This window comes from Corapipo altera, unplaced genomic scaffold, assembly GCF_003945725.1.
Source record: "Corapipo altera isolate COAL_440 unplaced genomic scaffold, ASM394572v1 326, whole genome shotgun sequence".
Lineage (NCBI taxonomy): Eukaryota > Metazoa > Chordata > Aves > Passeriformes > Pipridae > Corapipo > Corapipo altera.
In genome coordinates, this window is record NW_020884945.1 from 3,124,612 (window position 1) to 3,145,648 (window position 21,037).

At 49.5% G+C, this 21,037-nt stretch overlaps 1 protein-coding gene across 3 annotated transcripts in view; it reads right to left on the minus strand.

Annotated features, from left to right (window-relative positions):
* The window catches only part of ARHGEF9 (Cdc42 guanine nucleotide exchange factor 9), a 207,610-nt gene that overhangs the window by 114,259 nt on the left and 72,314 nt on the right, over positions 1 to 21,037 (minus strand). Inside the window, exon 1 of one of the 3 annotated variants that reach the window (XM_027662251.1) lies at positions 13,493 to 13,668. The exons of 1 other annotated variant lie outside the window; for it this stretch is intronic. In XM_027662251.1, the coding sequence (XP_027518052.1) occupies positions 13,493 to 13,522 (30 nt within the window). In that variant the 5' untranslated portion in view covers positions 13,523 to 13,668. Of the gene's footprint in view, positions 1 to 13,482; positions 13,669 to 21,037 lie in introns of those variants that run through there. One more of the 3 variants, XM_027662255.1, reaches the window with a different exon arrangement.

Below are 21,037 nucleotides of genomic sequence, written 5' to 3' on the forward strand. Positions count from 1 at the left end.
CTCCGGGAAGGCGCTCCCAGCTTCCCGTGCCGCGCACAGCCCGCTCCTCGCCGCCTTTGTACGGCGGGACCGCGGCCGCACCGCCTGCGCCGAGCTTCCGATGGGAAACCTGAACACCCGAGCTGCTGGGAGCCTGCTCAGAGCGGGGAGGGGAGCGAGAGCGGGGAGAAAAGCAGCCAATGTAACAAATAGGCAAACCTTGGTAACCTGGAAATTCAGTGTGAGCCTGAAATGCGGCAATTTGGTAGGGGGAATCACGTTTTAGCTCTGTACAGAATCACTGAATCTCAGAATCAACCAGGCTGGAAAAGACCTCTGAGATCATTGACTCCAACCTATGACCCAACCCCACCTTGTCACCCAGACCATGGCACTGATGCCACATCCATTCTGCCCTTAAACAACTCCAGGGACGGTGACTCCACCACCTCCCTGGGCAGCCCATTCCAATTCCCAATCACTCTCTCTGTAAAGAATTTCTTCCTAATATCTAACCTAAACCTCCCCTGGTGCAGCTTAAGTCTGTGCCCTCTTGTCCTACTGCTGGTTGCCTGGGAGAAGAGACTGAATCCCCCAGCTACAACCTCCTCTCAGAGAGCTGTAGAGAGTGAGGAGGTCTCCCCTGAGCCTCCTCTTCTCCAGGCTTAGCCCCCTCAGTTCCCTCAGCCTCTCCTCACAGGGCCTGTGCTCCAGAACAGTACTACACACATCACCCCATCACAAATCCATACAGTCTCTCCCCTCAGCACTGCACTGGGTGTCTCCATGCTAAGAGTTAAACTGAATTCAGAGATCTATAAAAGGGGGGAGGACAGATGGAGGCTCTTTATTCCTTCTACAGCAGCCAGAAAAGCTCATTCCTAGATTACAATCACACACGCACTCGGGGTTTATAGTCCAGGTGCCAGGTGCTATCCCAAACCTCAATCTTAGGTCCCAGCACCAGCAGTTACCTTGGAGAGGCATCACAATACACACAAAACAGATACACTCAGCTGGAAAAAGCAAATGATTTTCCAAACAAAGACAAATATAGAAATGCTGCCAATGCATATGCATAAAGCACTAAAATGCGCAGCCGGGGGCTGAGCACAGCACCTTCCAGGAAACCTGTGCCTCCCAACTCCCTGGCACTTCACACACAGACACAGGGCCAATGCGCACCAAACAGCCACTGAACTTCTTCTCCACCAGCAAACTGAAGTCTGGAAGGACTTTAATGTTTAAACATGGACAGGGAATGGGGTCGGCTCCAACGAGAGGCAGTTGTCCTTCCAGGGCACCAGCATTCGGGGAAGGGATAGGGAGGTTATGCTCATACTCCACCTCACCACTCAAACCAACACTAAATCCAGCTATTCACTGCAAGGCTTAGCTTTATTTTATTTCCTTTGCTAGTTGGGTTGCCGGAGGGCTCACTTAAAAGGAGGAGGCTCCTATATCCACCTCAAACACCATGGAGGGAGAGCGTGTCATGTGGGCGAGGACTGGGCCTCTATGAAGCCTCCCTCCTTGGCCCCCACTCAGACCTTTGCAAGACCTACACTCCTCAGCCCCATTCTCCTCTTCTCTGACCAGCTCTGTAGCACACGTGGGCCATGATGTGTTCACAGATGCTGAAGGTGGGTTGTGTTGAGCACAGTGGAAATAAGAACACTTTGGTTCCATCAAATGGTTTCTTCTCCTCTCTTTTTTATTTTGTGGGAGAAGTACCAGCCAGAGGTTGTCTCGAGCACCTGAGCCCCCTGCTCTGTTCAAGCAGGGAGTTTCTTATTCAGGAGGACAGTGAAAGGCCATTTTTCACCTGCATATTTACAAAGAAGCTACTTTAAAGCTGCCCCGTTAGCACATGTGCCAGGCTGTATCCAGGTCACCAGCTTCCAGACCTGCATTCCCTATCAAGTATCCAGTTTTAGGACAGTCACTCTGTCTGATGCAATTTTAGACTAACCAGAATAGCAGAGAATCACAGAATGGTTTGCGTTGGAAGGGACTCTGGAGATCATTTAGTTACAACATGTAATAGATATGGAATATTTACTATATTTACTTTCCCAAAACAATACATGCAATTTTCCAAAACCCAAACCTGAACTCACCCTAACATCCAGAAAACTCCAGTTTCTGTCTCAGAAATAAGTGACCTCTCCAAAACATACAACCAGCCCAGATTTAGAGGCATCTTTACAGCCAGTTAATGTTTTCCTCTAAACTGTGATGAGAGCAGAGGGAGCCTGGGTCTGGAACCCAGCTCAGGCTCAGCCTTACTGTTAGAGGAAGCCCAGTGGAGATGTTCTACTGATCCACACAGCCCTGAGGGCTTGCAGACCCTCTGCAGACACAGCCCATCCTTTGCTCTGTGTGTCCTCTCATTGCCCAGAACGGGAGGCGACCGGTGCAGTTCCAAGGCAGACTCCTCTGAGCCTTTGCACACAGCCAGGGGAGCAGAATCGGGGCAGGTACAAGCACAGAGGCCTAAGAAATATCCAGAACAAAGGTGCAGCGATCACACATGCTCACAAGCTACTTCCGTAGCTGAAAGGGAGGGTTTCATTGCGAGCACTGACTGGCAGGGCTCGGGCAGTCCCTCCGCACGAGCTGAGCCACTCACAGCACAGGGGAGGGCAGAGATGCTAAAGACAGGTTTTACAAAGCCAGCCCCTCCTGGGGCCGTCTGCCAGCCGAGGGCAGGGGGTCCCCAAAACCCCCTCCCCAGTACAGCCTGAGCATCGCGAGCAGCTGCAGGTGAGGGGCGAGCTCAGTGCTGGGGTCCTGCCTGCAGGGGCTGGGAGGCTGCTCCAACCACAGCATCCCTGCTCCCCAGGTCACACTCCAGAGCAAACACCCCAGCAGATCAGGCAGGAAAGCACCAGGTGCCTCACCTCACACAGGTACAGATACTGGGCTCCAGTGGAAGCTGTGTGTGTAACAACCACTGAGAGTGAGCAGCACAAACAGATTTACTGCAGAGAAGCTTCTATTTAAATGATATTCACAGTATTCCCAATAGTACTTGCTGCTTTATATAATTTCCTATGCCTCCTGCGTGCATTAAATGTTAATTTTACTACAAAAGTGGATGATACCTTCTCTTAGAAGCCTCTCTGAAAAAGAACACCTACACAACAGGGGTTTATATAAAACCACCGCAGAGTTTAACTTCATGTAATGCTTTCTGGGAAGTTTAGTCTAACCTCCTGCACAGAGTGAAACCGAGGAACGAGATGATAAGATCTGTACTAGTTATACAAAACACCACGTCCCGCACAGTACAGCACATGCCCTGACACTACAGGAGATTTGGGGAGCACAATTTGTAATGCAAGTTGACCGAGGGCTCTGCTGTAGGAGAAAGAAGATTTTAACTTCAGCACCTCTCCAGCGGGATAGCGATCGGGGAGGAGGCACGGCTCCCACTCACACATCACACCCGCACATCTCTACATAAGCATAAATCACAAATCTGATAGACAAATATGTAGGAATAGCGCATTCTGGACACCCAATAACAGACAGATCAGAGGGGCCCTCCACTAACATTAATTACAATATGGTAATTTTGGGGCAAGCCTATGAAGCAGATGATGCCAAATCCTTCCAACCGTAACACATCAGACTCAGCCTTGTGACCACGTCTCCCTCCAATGGATGTCTCCAGCAATTAGCAGATCCCACTCCTTCCAGCTCAACAAATACAGCTCTAACTCAGCAGCCAGGATTTGCAACTGGAATGCTCACAGGTCCTGTATCCCACTCCCAATGACAAGTACATGATCTGGCAGGGCAGTCCAGGGGCGTGTGGCAGTCCAGGGCTTCAGTTCCTGCGCAGATAAACAACCTTCAGTTTTGGACATTCAGAGGCATCTGTGTTTTCCCAACACATCAGCTCCACCTTCCATTAACTGCAAAAATGAGCCACTCAATGAAGATCCAGAGTATTCCAAGCATGCCGCTGTAGGAAGTGTTGTGGTCAAGCTCTGGGATTTGGCATGAGGACCCCATCTGTGCCCATCACTTGGCCAAGTCTCTTGGTGAATTTGGGAGAATTTCAAACAAATCACAGGGTGGTTCATGATTCTGAGTGGGTCTGGATGGATGAAACCCGTGGACATGGGGAAAACAGCTGCCATCAATCATCAGTCCAGAACTGCATCAGCTTGTTTATGTTCCCTCTTGGAGCAAAAGCCTCACCTCAGACCTATATGGCAACATGAAGGAAGTTTAAACTTTTAATTTGAATAAATACTGCCCCCAAAAAGGAACAGATGGCAACAGTACTCAGGGATATGTGGGCAGGAGACAGGCTCCTCCATTCCCAGTCTCCTGTGCTGGGCGCTCATGGACTGCGACCGTGACACCGATGGGGGTGTGAGTGCTGGACTCCATTAGAGATTATGAGAAGACCATTAAATTAAGTTGGTTTCTTTCTAAATCTAGGCAGGAATTAAGATGGGGGGTTGAGAGATTAAAGGCCAGTGAGATTATGATTTGCTGCTTCCAAAAAGGAGGATTTCCTTAAGCTGGGAGTTGCCTCCTTTTCCCTTCTCTTCACAGTGAGTCTGACAGAGCCCCCTTCTCCATCCTTTGCCAGAATCTCCATAATCTTGTATGTTTATGGAATGGCTTCCTGGGAAGCTTTAAAAAGTTCCAAATGCCTAAAATTTCTTACCCAAACTGCAAAATGGGAGGAATATCTGTAAAGACTTGGACTCAGGGGACTGATTTTCGTGGTTAAAAATTACCTTTCCAGCCACCCCAGTTCCTTGCCTGTCCACTCCATCCCTCAAATGGAAAGCTTCCTCACTGTCCATGAACTTGGAACTTTTTCCAATAACTTCCTCCTTCTAAACTGCCTAAGATAAGGCTGAGTTGAAAGCCAGTAAAGCAGTGAAATGGGAGAGAAGGTGGATGTGGGAGAGAGCAGAGCAAGACCCCTTAAGCAAGCTGGGAGTAGCAAGGCTGGGAGTGCTGGTAAAGAGAATAAGTTAATTTTCTAAGCCCACTTCTGTTTGGGGAACACAGGGCACTGCCAGGGGTTGAGTTTGCCACATGGCTTAACCTGCATGACCACCTAGCCAAGAGCTCGAAGGCCACTGGGACAGACCTGAGCATTTCCCTGTCACTGCTCTAAGTATTCCATGAAAAAGAAAAACAAGGATTTCACCAAAAGATGGGAAGCATCACACTGACCTCCACAGCTTGACCCTTGGAAGACACACCATTTAGAGACACACAGAGCTCAGGCAAGTTGTCATAGGTGAACCCTTTCCCATTCTTCACCAGTTCTAATTTTATCTCAGAAAACAAGAAGTGATACACAACAGAATTATGTCCCCAGTGTAGAGATTGATTTATTTATAACAGTTTCATTTCATACTAACAGCCAGACACCAACCAAGCCAGGGGGTTGTGATGTACTAGTGCACCAGCCCCAGTTAACAACCCTCTTGAAAAGTAACCATGTGTCAGATGAACAGGTCTTTGAATGTAAGGCAGTAGTGACACAGAATCATCACAGAATCCCAGAATGGTTTGTCTTAGAAAGGAGTTTAAAGCTCATCTTGGTCCATGGGCAAGGACACCTTCCACTAGACCAGGCTGCTCCAAGGCCATCCAGTCTGGCTTTGGACACTTCCCGGGATGGGGCAATGTCAGATACTAACCAAGGCTGGTTACAGTCACATCTGAAGACCTCAATTAATCCTGGTTCCTCCTCCAAACAGAGCCAGCACCAGCAGATGTTGCTCTTCCTTCAGGTGAAGAACTAAAGCACTTGCGTGGTGCAGGGAGGGAGGAGATATAACCAAAGCCTTGTCACTGTTGTCTTATGAGGTGCCCAGATGCTTCTTCCAGAGCACCCTGGCCAGTTGTCACCTGCATTCTAGGACAGCTCACTGTGTCCCTGCCAACGTCCTGCCCTCACCTGCAGGGCTGCACCAGCTTGGGCTGTGCTACAGGGAGTGATGTCCCAGTGGAATCAGTGCTCAGGGCTTTCGTAACACTATTTAAACCATGCTGAAACAGCCCTGAGAGTCTGTCTGGGGGGGGGGTTGTGTCCATTGTGCTTCTCTGGATTGCAGTGAGAACAACACATCTTCTATTTTTAAGTTTATTTGAACTTAAAGCATTAAGACAGACTAAAATCTCCTGCCCCTGGCAATCGTGTTGCAAGTGCTTTCTCTTCTCCTTGCATCTGCTCCATACCCCAGACTGTACTCTAGAAGCATCCTCAGATTCCCAATGTTGAAAAAGAAAAGAAAAACCCCTCAAATCCAGCAGAAATCTGTTGTGGTAACACCAATTACTCTGGTCACAGAGAAAGACTTGAGGGGCTGAGAAAGTTCAGTTTAAAAGGACCTATCCAATTCAGATGCTCATTTCAGCCTTACATAAGATGTCCTTGTCTGCAATAAAAAAATCCCACTGGCATAAAAGAACACACAGAAATTTACTCCTTAATTTTACTTCTCAGGCTTCTGGGCTTGCAGTTGACCCTGGAAACAAAGCAAAGAAGGCAAAGCCCAAACTGCAGAAAAATCCAAGCCAAATCCCTTTCTTGGGGGAATTTAAGTGCTTCCTCCAGGCACTGACAGGAGCTCCAGTGCTCCTGCTCTCACTTCTGACATTAAATAGCAGAATCTTCATATCAACACATGGCTGGACAAAGTGGTAAATGGGAAAAAAAAATTGTCACCCTCTAGAAACTACAACAAACCCCTACTAAATCCAAGGTCAGTGTCCCCAGAGGGGTCCCTGTGAAATTCAGCTGCACAGGCACAGAGAAACTCTTCATCATGAATATCAAAGGGTGCATTTCAGCTTTGCCACAACACAGGAAGGTCCTTTGAAATCCAAGGCACCACAATTCCTGTGCAGTAAAAAAGGCAATCTAACAGAGTATTTCCCTCTGCCCAGGCTGGTGGAGGTCTGGCAATAGTAGTGCGAGGTGCTGGGCAGAAGAGGAACAGTGTGATCCATGATGCACACACCAAACAGCAACGTCAGGAACCAGAGAGAAACCAGAGAAGGAGGAGAAGTTTTGGTTCTGCTTTTTGCCTTTATTGCCTGGCCCTGCAGAAGGTGTGGGTTAAGGAGCAGCTCTCCTGCAACAGGATGCTCCCTCTGAACAGGTCACCATCACCTCTGCTTGTGGGCAAGGCTGAGTCAGGCCCTGTCCCAGGGCACCAGGAAAAGACAAAGGCTCTTGGATTTCCAAGTCCTGATGCTTGACATTCAACTCTTCACTGCTGCCCTGCCACCCCGAGCTCACTCTGGGGGAATCTGGAATCCCCCGCCATGTACATATCAGGCAGGCTGAACCAGGCACAGCCCCTGACTCAGTGAGAGCCATGGCACAGGAGCAGGAGCCACAGCCCTGCTTGGAATACAGGAATGAGGATGAAAAGAGCCCTCCCCACACCCCTCCTGTGACACTTGGCTCCAGCTTCCCTGGGTTTCTCCTCGTCAAGACACTGAGTAAAGAAAAAACTATCTCATTAAGAAGCTGACCCAGGGGTCTCATGTTCTTCACACAAATTAACCCAGAGAATTAGATTTCCTTCATAGAAATCATTTTCTCCCCCTCTCTCTGCCTCCCAAAAAAAGAAGAGGAAAGAGTCTATTGAATCTGGCACTCTTTTAATGAAGGAAACGATGCAAGCCAAGCTAATGAAGTAGGAATTCCAGATGGATAGCAGTAGGTGTATGAATAGTACACGGAATGCTCGTTTTTATCAGCAATATAAACATTAAATCGGAAAAAGAAGTTTTTAGCTTTTTTCTTTCATTTTTTTTTCCTTTCTCCACATGAGGCCAGTAGGGTTTCATTCCCTGTCCCACCCTGGCCCAGCAGGATTGCTCACACTGAGAGAGAGCAGAGGCTGCTGCCTTCCAGGAACAGGCAGCTCTGCCCTCCCCACTGCTCCTGACACTGTGTGAGTGCAGAGAGCCAAAGGGACCCCGACTGTGTGGGATCACACAAATAAACCCCTCTGCTGTGGGACACAGCCACACATAGTGACCACAGGAAGGAGCCTGGGGTGGAACTGGCTTCTCCCAGAAGCACAAACTGCACTTCTGCATCGTTCATCAGCAAGGATGTAAATCCAGTGGGATAGAGCTGAGGTTTGCTGTGCGCCCCAAAACACGGCACTGCAGGAGTTTTGAGGGCTCTGGCTGCTGCCTGGAAACAACTATGGCACAGAAGGTGTGGTGCCATTTACTGCAAGCCCAACATTATCTTGGGTTACCTCCAAGTAATTCTGCAGCATGGGGAGACAGAGGTTGGGATCCCCACAGAACAGTCACTTCTGTACACTGACACAGCTCCTTGGGTTCAGGGGGAGTGACCAGGACTCCAGACAAGGAACTGTCTACTTCTCACCCATCCCCTCCTACCAGACTAAGTTGGAGATTTCACAGCCTGAAATTGGCACCCAGATATGACACTCTGAGATACGACACTCCAGCCATTCCCTAACAATCGTCATCTCTCCCCTCCCTGCCCACGTTACATAATAAGCATCTTTATTTATTCTTTTTTTCGTAAGTCATCTTTTCATAACAATAGAAACTACTAGAGACCGAGATAACTTGATGAATTTTTCCTATTATCTAAGAGCTTAGTCACTCAGGGAATTAGTCATGTTCAAAATAACAGCCAGGCTCAAAGAGATTCAGAGCAACCATTCTGGAGTACAAGCAGCTAATGTCATAAATACATTAAGATGTCAGCTTGAAGCATTTCAGAGATTTTTCAAGAAGTGTTTAAAAAAAGAAAAACCGTTTGACTAGATATAAGGAAATCAGGTTCTCGGCAGTTAGAACTGTGGTTTACAAAGCCCGTGGTGCTCAAACACTGAAAGCCTGAGCAGGAGGGACAGATGGACATGGTGACCACGTGGTGCGTGTAGTTTCCCAGCAAGTACAGCCTGTTCGATGTTCCACATGGCACCCTCCCAGCATTGCTCTCACAGGGTTTTCCAGACATCCCTGATGCATCATGAAGATGTGTCTCAGGAGACAGAGAAGTTATTGGCATGTCCAATATCCAGCAGGTAAGAACAGGGGCACAGAGCCACGGGACCAGAGCCAGGTCTCCTTCTAGCCACACGTGGGACTGACACAAGGGCAATCCTCAGCATATTTCAGGGGTTTATCCAAATATTTTTGTTTACCACAACGTCAACTCTTTCTTAACCAGGCCATTTATCATATACTCTTATAGTAGCACTAGTCAGAGGCTATAACTGAAAGATTAAAGGAGCCCCAAACTGTGAGTGAAATGAAAAACTGAACAGGTACTTTGTGAGTAAGGAAAATCCCACAAAAACATGCATTTGGTAGGATGGGCTTCAGGCTCTGGGAGCTCCGTGGCACTGCAGCACACATGGAATTCTCCAGCACCTGCAGAGCTCAGTCAACCCAAGTATCAACCTCCAGTGACAGTAGATTCCAGGGTGAACAGGAACAAACTTCCAATAAGCCACTCTGCTGTGGAAAAAGCCCTCCCTGCTAAGGTCCCAGGGTGTGGAGCGGCTGGACCTGACAGCATCCTCTGCAGGACACCCTAACTGCTCAGCACGTCACTGGGCTTCCTGGGAGCTTCACTGGAGCTGAGTGCTCCCTGTTCCCTTTGATCTCTGCAGGACTCCGAGAACTCTGGGCCTCTTCAGTCCCATTTTTCCTAATGCCTGGATACTGCAAGATCCTTCTTCCGTACCATCCCGGCCTGGCTTCTCTCCACCAACTGCATTTGCTTATCCAAACTTTCAAAAATGAAAGTCAAACCAAAACTGCTTTTTTCCTCTTCTCTGTTCCTGACTTCACATTGAGCTTTTCAGGATTACAGAGCGCAGAGAGTCTTTGTACTTTCAATATCCTGTGATCTGCAGACTGACAAGTGGAGAAGGATCAGTAAGGAAAAATGTAAGCAAGATCCTGGCTGCTGACCTGCCCTGTTCGTGGATATCTCCACCACTTGCAGTGTTTGGCCCTTTGATTCACTGAATTCCTTATCACCACACTTTTAAGTTGTGATGATTTACAAGAGCCTACTTTTTGTTTAGGAGAGAAATGGAAAATATCAAGCACAGCTTGATTTTAAGTATTTGAACAACTGGCATAGCAGCCTAGGGAAAAACATGACTGTATATGCCTGAAAAAGAGAAAAGACTGGGACTGTACCTATGGAAGGTAATGGCTGCACTCACTTGGACTGTCACAGGCACAATACTAAGCCTAGAAGGAGACTCTATGTGAGGAAATACCAAAGATTCACACTTGTAATACAGTCAAAGGCCTGGGAAAAAACTGTGCCCTTGGCAGATAAAAAGCTATCCCAGAAAAGGCCTGATTTAATCCAACATTTGATTACCATGCTGGATCAATACTCTCTGAAGAATCCCAAACCAAATAATCATCATTCTCACACGCCAGTCAGAGGTGTAGATCGATCCTCATCACTACCAATGACAATTAGTTTCATCTTTCTGGGTTAGAAACAGATACCAGAGAGTTTAGCAACTTGGTACCAATGAAGCATGTAAAGCATCCCCGTGGGACGCCAGCATAATTGGCAAAAGATTAATTGTTTAAAAAATGGGAAGCAGCACATGCAAAGGAGAAAAAAAAACAAGCCCCGACAGCTTTATATTATGGAATAATAGTGAGGTTTAAGTGGCTGATTTAGAAATAAAGAGCCACCTGCCATGAGAACAAAAGCTACTATCACTTGGAAAACATTAGTGACAGGCTTTCTAAAGATGAGTAACTCTGAAGGGAAGTGGGTCTGAGTCTTTAACCCAAGCTGAGAACAGAAAACAGCACTTTGAATAAATCAATGCTGTGCAGAACTTGGGAGAAATCAGTCTAAAATCCAGGTTTTGACCAACATGCCTGAGCAGAACCAAGTCCAGAGAGGACGGTCAAAATAAATGTATATTGCTGTTCTTTAGTAGGTGCACAGAAAACAGTATCAGAGTAAAAAAGACAGCTGAAAAACCCTAACAGGGGCTCAGTGTTCATGAAAATTGGTCCAGTGATGCTCTGGGTGAAAGGCTGAGGTTCTCCACGGCATGGAAGGCAGTGAGAACAGAGCAGTCAGCCTTCACTCAGGAGTCAACAGAGCCATTCAATTATTCGGTAGCACAGTTTAATCAGCAGGCTGAGATAATAATATTCCCACTGACTTGCTGAAATGCAGCTCCTTCTGGTTTGGAACAACTCGTTTGCTTAGCAGCACACACCAATACGATCCACATCTGAAGTGCTAAAAATTAAAGTAACTTACCAATGGGGGCAGCAGGCAAAATCTGCATTACAGGGAATATCACTATCTGCACTGGCGCTTGGCCAGGACATCTGGACTAACATGCCTTGTCTTGCCAGAAGAGCAGAATTTGGAGGGCCCAAGCATCGGCAGGACCTTGGTTCCACAGCACAGCCAAGAGAGCACTCCCAGCATCCCTGGGATTTCAAGGGCAGGAGCCCACTGAACCCGTTGGACCACAGCCACCCATCCCCAGGGAAACAGGCTCCTCACTCACAGGGGACTGCAAAGATCCCTGCTGGATTTATCTTATTTGGGTCAGTTCTACTTTGTTAGTTTGTAATCATTTTTTATTTCTAGATACCTGGAGATATGTGGAATATCTCCAAATACTGCTGAGGCTGTTAAACTGCTGTATCAAATAAAGAAACCACAGTTCTCTCTTTCGTTTTTCCCTTTTGAGACAGGCGATACCGGGAAACTCCTGGGTAGAACCCTCTTCAAAATCAATCACTGGAGTTTTACTTTCCCCCAAAATATCACATATTACAGGCTATCCAGCAATCCCTATAATTCCTCTCAAAGAGAAGGCAAAGATTAGACTAACGAGAACAAAATAACAAAGTCTCCCTGGCAGCAAGGAAGGAAGCTGGGAAAGGTGAGAGGGTGAGAAAGTGTCAAGTCTTATGCTGTGTCAATTAAAAAAGCAGTTTGTCCTGCACCACATCCAGCCCCTCCCCACCCGAGCTCAGCAGTCACCTGGGAGGAGAGGAAAAAGGATGCAAGAGCCACGTCCAGCTTGCCAGCACCACTTTTCTGCACCGTACTTATCTCTGACAACGTAAACCGGCAAACGGCGATTTGCGTTGCTTGGACACCGGCGGAGAGCGGCAAAGTGCTCCTCGGGCTGCGAGCGGGTCCAGGGGGCACTGGGAAGAAATCCCGCCCCCTCGGGATGCTCAGAGGGTGGGAGGTGGCAGCAAACCCCCCAAACCGCTGCGGGGTGGTAGACAAACCTTAAACAGGATCTAAACAAATGTGGAACCTAATGCAGGCTGCTGCCTACAGCCGCATCACACCGAGCCTTCCAGGAGCACAAAGCACTCCGCCCCAATTTGTGCGAGTATCCGAGAGGGGCTGAAGGGCAGAAGAAGCCGCACAGGGCGGCACAGAGCTGGTGGCTGGGCACCAGGAGAGCGCGGACAGTGATCCCTGCGCTGGCTCCAAAAGCCTTCTCGCTGCCAGCAGCATCTGCCGGTGCCCCCGCGGAGCCGGAATGCGGGGGCTGAGCCAGGTGACGCCAGAGCCTGCTCGGCCTGAGCCAGCCAGACACCGGGAGCAGCCCGCAGGGATGCCCCGAGGCTCCCCGCAGGAGGGAGAATGCCCAGGGAAGGGCAAAACCCAAAACCACCTGCAAAGCCCAGCCCAGCACAGAGGGAAATTGCCGTTGCAAAGCCAAGCTGTGCAAGGAGGGAGAGATGGGGGCGAGGAGGATCTCAATAACAACCGCATCGCTTCACGGGGAAGTTTCTGAATGAGGCAGAGGGACCCTGCTGAGCTGGGGGAACTTCCCCTCTTCCCCCCCCGGCACACACAGCCCCTACGAGCCGCACTCCGGGCTCAGCGAGGGCATCTGCAAATCGGCAGGATTTTGTCTCATTGAGCAGAGCTGTCAGTGTTTAACCGGCTTTCCTGAAGCCTCTCCACTCCCGAGGAGTGTGACAGCCTGGTGCAAGCGCAGGCAGGGACTCTCCAGCTCAGCAGCACATTCGGCTCCCCCCGCACCGCAACTCATCATCCGGCGGAGGGGCAGATCTGACAGGTCCCGGCGGCTGCCGCCAGCCAGCATCCTTGTGCCGGCACTCCTCTCCTCCCAGTCTCTCCCCCGGCTAGCACACCACACAGCCCATCTTCGGGAACCTGGAAAACCCTCTGCTTCCCCCATAGTCCCCCCAGTTCACCCTACCGAAAACCCCTCTCCAGCCCCGCCGAGCGCCGCTCCCCCTCCCACGCCCCAATGCGTGCCCACCCTCCTTCCTCTCTTTTAATTTCTTCTTTTGCTCAGCAGTTTGGGAATGCAGAGTCCATAAAATGGCTACAGAGTGATCAATGGTTTCAAGGACAGGGAGTAAAGGAGGAGTCAGGAGATAGGACGGAGGTTCATTTCCCTGTCAAAGTACTGCAATAAGAGGATAAGAGAAAGACATAGCTACCTGAACTCACCATTCCTGTTCCATCCCTTAGCCACTGCATCTTGCTTCTGATGATGTCCTTATTATCAGGGAGGGGAAGGAAAAAAAATCCCTACTGCCTGGCGAGAGCTAGCAGGAAAAAAAGAAGCCCCCCACCCCCACCCTAGCCCGGAGCTTTCAGTCAGCCATCCCTCAGCCCGGCAATCCCGTGCCTGTCAGGAGCACGTTAGTAGCAGCCTCCTCACTACCTGCGATTGTGCTTATTTATTTCAGTCACGGACCGAGGGATTTGAGGGGAGGGGGATGTCCTTTTTTTTTTCCCTTGCCGTGCTTTGAAACTCTGCAGGAGGGGAGGGGAGGAGAGCAGAGGGGAGGGAGGGGTGACCTATACAAACTTGGGGAGGGTCCCCGCAGTCGCCCAGCAGCCCGGGCACCCCCTGCCCTCCTGCCCTGGCCGGTCACTCTCGCCCCCAGCGCTGCAGGACTTCGGATCTGCAGAGCCAGCACATGGCTCCATGCTCAGCAACGGGCTGGGGCTTTTGCTGACGTTCAAAGGGCAGTAGTTTCTCACTCTGCTTTCCACATGCAGGATAAGTCCCCTTCCCACTGAAACCAAAGCCCCCAGCCCAGCCAAGCGCTGCCCCTGCTGCCCAGGGTTATCCTCCTCGCAGTACCCGCACCCCACTCCCCACTCAGGGCTTTAATCCCCTGCTCACTCCCCTTGTGAGGGAGCTTTATCCCGACTTTCTGGTCACGGCAAGGAAAGTACAGCCCGCTGCAGAGTTGAGAAGAGAATCCACTCATTAAGCATTCCCCATCGCCACGGCCACCCACCACACCGAGGGAGAGGAGATCACTCTGTCTGGCGCTGGAGAGGAGAGGCGGCGGCAGCATATGGGATGTGTAGAGCCAACTGGAGACAGGGCTGAATCCTCCCGAGTCCTCCAGCTGGGACACGCATGTTGACATGGTTCTCCCCATTTTTCAGAGAAGACATGGAGATCGCAGGAGCTGGCCAAGGCCATTCACGGAGGTGGCTACGCCATCCCAGGGCTCGTTGCCCACAGGAAGGGGCAGCCTGGAGCAGGGACTGACACACCCCTGAGAACAGGCAAAATGCCCCCCCAACACTCCCCGAATCTCCTCTCTGGCAACCAAGGTCTGCAGCTGGTTTCAGAGCCAGGAGGGCAGGTAGGAATCGTGGAGACAAAGTGGGAAATGGCTGACATCCTGCTCAGATGGGCACAGACACCCACAGCCAGGATATACATGCGCTGGGTACACTGGATACTGGATCCTCACACAGGATATACTGCAAAACCTCTGGAGAAGCTACAGTCTCCTCAGTTACACTTGCAGAGGATTTAGGGTTGTGTTTGAGTGGGGTTTTATCCATGCACTCAAGGGCAGAAGGGCACTTGGATCTCCTGCTCCTGGCCTCCAGAGGAGTCAACGTTTTTCCTGCAGCTGAAGATTCTGAGTCAGGAAACAACATGCGGCTCCTCGTGACTGCCACTTTGTGCTGGTCCTGTGCCACTCAGCAGGATCAGAGCCCAGGTGTCTTCACGTATTTGTTGAACTGGGACAGACCAGGAGAGCAGGCAGGAGCGAAGGGATGGTGCCCAGCATCTCTGCATTGTTGCGGCCCCACGTTAACCTGCTCCAGTTACATCAAGCCATATTCCATCACTTTTTCTACAGGCACTGACAGCCATCATTATTGCCAGAGATGGCTGACAAAAGAGTGAGTCAGGAGACAAATGCTTATAGCTGTCCAAACTCTGGGATTCTACCTAAGTTTCCTATGTTAAATGACAGAAACTCCAGGTAAGTTATTTACATCCATAGGAGGACTCTGGTTGGAAAATCCCACCTCTGGCAACCATTCTGGTGTTGTCAGTCAGGGTCTGCTCCTCATCAGGTACAAAACCTGTTTGGGATGTCAGACAGATCCAGCACAACCTCACCAACTGATTTAAAAGCTGCAGAGATTGGGGAGAACCAGGACAGCAGAACTGACAGACAGACGGACATCCTGAATGCATGGGCATTGCTCCTTCAGAAACCTGGACTAAAAAGAGAGCAATGATGAGGTTATCTGTAATTGAAGGTAAATGTTTTTCTACCGGGAGATATTGAATGAGATCTGCATTGTTGTCAGCACACACAGATAATACAAGAATGACCCTCTTAAGCACGAGATCATCTTTAAACCACACACGGCATCATCCCAGTAACTCCACTCACTCCAGTCCAAGTTACACCCATCCTAACCTGGCAGTGCAAATGGAGCGGGCACATCCCACCCAGCTGTTCCAACTGGTAATGTGGATCTGGAGAAGGAGGAAGACAATTGTTGTGGAAGTTTGTTGCACACGAGAAGAAATTATCCCTGTTTTGCTCCTCCTGTCAGCTGTTAATCAGGCCTGTCAATAAGGCTCATATTCCCGTTTCACATTCTATCCCTTGTTTACACTAAGCTGATCTGAGAAGCAAAGCAAGAGTTGCCAGGTTAATTCTTGCTCCCTGCGAAGGTAAGGAAAGGCAGGAAAGCCCAGAGATCAGCCAAACCCCTGAATGAGCATCAGCTTGCACACGAATCCCATCCTGCCCAGAGCAGTGGGGCAGCCATTCTCTCTGGCACATGCAACCACAGAGAGAACCCAGCTGCCTCTTCCCTGCCAAGAAAATGCACCTCTGCTGCCTCATTGTCTATGCAAAGCATTCTGCAGGCAGCCAGCAGGCAGGGGACCAAACCCAGCATCCCTGCCAGAGCAAGGGGAGCAGGGAGGAGCCACCTGTCAGCTTTTGGTTGGTCCTGTGCTGGGCCAGGAGCTGGACTAGGATGATTTTTGTGGGTCCCTTCCAGCTCAGGATATTCTATGCTTCTGCTCTACAATTCTCCACCTCCCCCCACTGGATCAAAGCACCTGCCTTCCAGGAAAGGGTACCACGTCTGGGCCCCTTTGCCATCCAAGGGGATGTTACAGCCCACACATCTGAAGGCACAGTGGGTTGCCCACCCAGCACACCCCAGACATGGGGCATTTCAAACAACACACGCGAGCTGTGTCACAGAGCACCGTGGAGCAGTGCCAGGGCATTGCACTGGTAAGAAAACCCACGGTGCCCATAGGGAAAGGGAGCCAACTTTCAGTGTGGGTTGTTTGGGCAGAGTCTGCACTGCAGGCTCCTGCCCTGGGACTTAGCGTACAAAAATGGGATTTCTACTACCTGAGCACATCCCACTGGGGAGGCAGGGACGAGGTTTTGCCCAGGTGAGCAGACAGAGTCCCTGGTTTGCCTGGGGGATTGCTCTGGAAGAACTCGTGTATTGCTCATCCATAACACAACGTCCCAGTAATTCTCAGCAGAGCTGTGCTCTGGTCACATTTTACCAGATGTCTCCTTCCCTCCAGAATGAGGACAAAAACAAGCTGATGTGCTTCACCCTCAGATGGCTGCTTCCCTTCAAAGGCCAGTCCAGTTTGGAGTCTACTTCTGACTGCCAAGTGATATTCATAATGGGCAACAGCCTCACTGGTGAGCAGAGATGGGAAGGAAGGGACAGCGTTTACCTGGACACTGCTCTGTAGTAGCAGTTGTGACTAATAAAGGGACTATAATGATTAGATTTATGCCACTTTTCCATGTGTAATTTATTTTCTCCTAATTCCTTGCATCTGGAGAGCGACTCAGAAGCCAAGCAATTTGGTATCAGCAGGACAGTCACTATCACATCACACTCTGAAACAGCAATAAGTAATCTCCATCCTTGTACCTCATCCAATACATCTGGAGCCATGGAAGTGACACACACGACTTTAACAACATTCCCACTGCAATCTGCTGTCCAATCCAGTGCACACAGACACCCACCCTGCTCTCCCAGCCACTATTTGTGGTATCGCTGTGCAGCTTTTGGGTGCAGATCCCTCATTTCAGACCTCCAAAACACAGCAGTGGGATTCCAAACATGATGGTTCATTTTCCTGCAACCTGTGAGAGCAGCACAGCAGCACTGCAGGACTTCACCTGCCTCTCATCTCTTTTCTTTATTGTATTACCACATCACCACTGAAATCTCCTTTAGATCTCCAAGGCCTCCTTTCTTTAATCCCACTGTAAGAATACTGCTATAAACCTCTCTCTGGATGTGGGAACTTTTTCCAAGGTGCTCCTCTCCCTGCCCTGCTGCTGCTGCCTTCACACAGGGATTTCCCTTCCTCTGCTTTTCATCCACTCTTCCCTCCCCCTACGATGCAGCGTTGGAGAACATCCCCCAGCCAACACCTCCCTATTGAAATTCCAGCCCGGAATTGCCTCATCCAGGCAGGAGCCCGATGGTGCCCTTTGGAGAGCCCAGGCACGTGACAGTATTTCACTGCTGCAGAAGGCAGATGTTCTTCATTCCATATCAGAGAGCACAAATATGTTCCTGCAGTCATTGTCTCTACTGAACTGCAAAGAACAGGCACCAAATCCTACAGGTTAATTAATGAGAAAGGAGGAGAATTTGTCTAACCTCTACTAGGAATTATTCAGCCTGGCTTTATAAACCAATCAGCCACGCTACACAGCTATGAAACACGTACCTTCCTGCAGGAAAAAAACCCCAAACCCCATGGAATACTTTCATAATGGCCCAGTGCCTCTCTGATTAGCACAGCAATAACACAGCGCTCCGGGCTCTTGCAAAGTATTATTATTATTTATGGTACATTACAAGAGAGTTTGTTTGTTCTTTAATAGGAGATGACATATTCAGAAGCCCCAGATACGAGTGTCCTCCTGAACTAACTCTGACACAAAGATAGTTTCAGTCATAAATTACAGAATCACAGAACCACAGGACTGGAACAAGTGCATAAACATCACTTGCTCTGATGGCTGTGGTTGGGATCTGGCTGTTTACCACAAGAAGGGAGAAAAATCATTACCTGCAAACCAGGGCACAGGGGCTTCCCCTGACTGCCCAAGGTTACACATCAAACACTGGCAGGGACAGACAGGGGAGCCCAAACCTGTCTCCCTCTGCTCCAAACCCCTTCTCCAATCCTCATCAGCTACTTGTACGTACACTCTGTATGCTGGTACAAACTAGAGTAATTTAATTCTAATCTAATTACGTACATGAGGCATTGTTAATTATTTGGTATATTTATATTTATCAGTCACAGTGCAAACAGACCCCAGTGTGGCTCCAAGCAGAGTGTCACACAGCCTGCTCCACGCTAAAGGAGGGAAGGGATGGAAAGGGCCACGGCCACACTCTCACAGACTCTCCCCAAAGGACTTTTTAGATTTTACTAACAAAATTACAGCTTCAGTTTTTGAGAGGACCAAAACAAACTGTAATTTTTATGCAGCCCGAGTGGGAAACCACAGTTGGAAACCTGTTTTAAAAAGCAAGTTTTTTATTAAGTAAAAACTATTTTGTTGCCAGCCCACGATCCCCCAGACACACAGAGGTTCCTGCTGCTCCTCTCCAGGCCATCCTGTGGGATAGATGGGGCCCTTGGGAAGGCAGGGAAACAGGCAAATCCCAGACCTGCCTCCTTCCAGAACTGATCCTTCAAGTTCCCTTCATGTTTTGCACCTCGTTTACTATTCCTTCTCCTTGCCATCCTCACCTGACTGACAAGACTCCTCATGCCTCAGCCCATTTGATTTGCTAATATCTTTCAACTTTTTCCAACAGTGGCATTTTGAAGCCTCCCACTGCTGCTTTAATGAACCAAGGAGTCTGTTGCCAAGGAACACTCTCTGTTGCCAAGACCTCTGCTTTAGAGGTGAAAATTAAAAACCTGCAGGCAAATTAAACTCTTAGGGTGATGAGGAGAGCACCCCAGTTCAGATCCCCAAGCCCAGTAAAGGCTCTCCAGCATCCAAGTCTTCTTTATGTCCATCTGTCACTAGCACTGCCCTAGTTCTGCTTATTTAGGGAAAATCCTATGGAGATTAAAAAGAGGAATAAAACTAAATTTGAAACAGAAAGGGCTTTACAAGTAGCACAGTGCTTATATATAAATTCATTTCATTTGTGTACTAAGAGATCTGCAGCCAAAAAAGAGATTTTTTTTTTTTTTTTGAAAGAAAACTAGAGCTTAGTATTGCTATTCATGAGAAGATCTGCAGGGAAACAATAAATGCTGCCCCAGGTCGTGTGTTTTGAGGTCAGAAGGGACTGACAAAGCCGTACATCCTGCAGGCATGATCCTCCCTCGTGCCTGGAGGGATGTTCCCATGTTGGAGCTGGGGAAGAAGCCTCCAAGGCCCACAGCATGGCCACATCTCATGGCGTGGGGCTCTTGCAGCCCTCCTCTGTCACATCAACAGGCAGACTCACACCTGAGCTCCTGCCTGGCCCCTCTCCACCACCCAAACCCAGCAGAGATCCCACTGGAGCTGGGTGCCTTTGGAGGAGGCATCCCAACCTGGTCCTACACCCACAAATACACACAAAACCCTGGGACAGAAATGCTTTCTCTGCCATGTTAATCCCTGAACCTGCAGAGAGCAGCACTGCAATGGCAGGGTGTGATCCACCCATGGCACAGCTCCCACCCACATCCATGGGATTCCTGCCTGAGTAACAGTGTCAGGGCTTGGCTCTTGGGAAGCAAAGCAGAAGGCAAGAAGATTGGTCCCCCAGGACCTCACATCTCCGTCAGGAGGTGAAGGCTTAACGAGCAGGTCATGTTTATGAGGTGATGGCCACAGTTCATCAGGATGCACAGAGCGATGTGGAGGAGCCTTTCAAACTCACTCGTCACTCTCCTCACTCTGTTATTCAGTTCACGCTGTGACCTGTGGCCCTGGAAGCTGAGCTTTAGCAGCTCAGCTCACAGCCCTGTTCTCATGGCCTCAGTTGCCACAGGACGTGTTAGGACAGCCTTGGCCAAGCCAGGGGTACAGGGAGGAGCAACACACCAGAGCAGGGAGGGCTCCTGGAGCAGCCCAACCTCAGCCCTACAAGTCCAGTGACAACGAGGGATGTTTTGACCACCTTCCCCACGATGATGTATGTTTAGTCCTTACATGCATATTTTCCCAATGTGGCTGGGTAAAGTTAATCCCAAGGTTTCTAGTGCCTTCCTGCAGATTTCCCTCCCTGCTTATCTCGTGCCTGCCATCAGCTGTGCCAACCAGGGCACATCTGGGAAAGAGAAACAGTTAGGGAAAGGAACAGCTGGGACCAGCCCCAGCCTCACCAGAACTTCCTGAGCTGGAGCATCATCTGCAGCTTCCATCAGCCTAAGGAAACCTCTTTGCTGAGTCTTTCTTTGAAGTGGAACTACTGACTTTCAGAGTCAGGAACATTTCCCAGAGAGATGCTCTCCTTCAGCACTTTGGGTTGCTAAAGCATCGTGAGGTTTCCCTTTTGAGAGAGCCCTACCTTGAGTCACCCTCTGGAGCCCAAAGAAAGGCAGAAAGACTCTCTCTTCCCCACCCACCATCTGCAGAGGGATGTAAATTCTCTTGGTCAACAGCACTGCAGACTGAAGGCTGCAGCCCTCCAAACCCACTGAACATGCTGCTTTCATTCCCAGCTACTTTTCAAGACCCCTGCAAG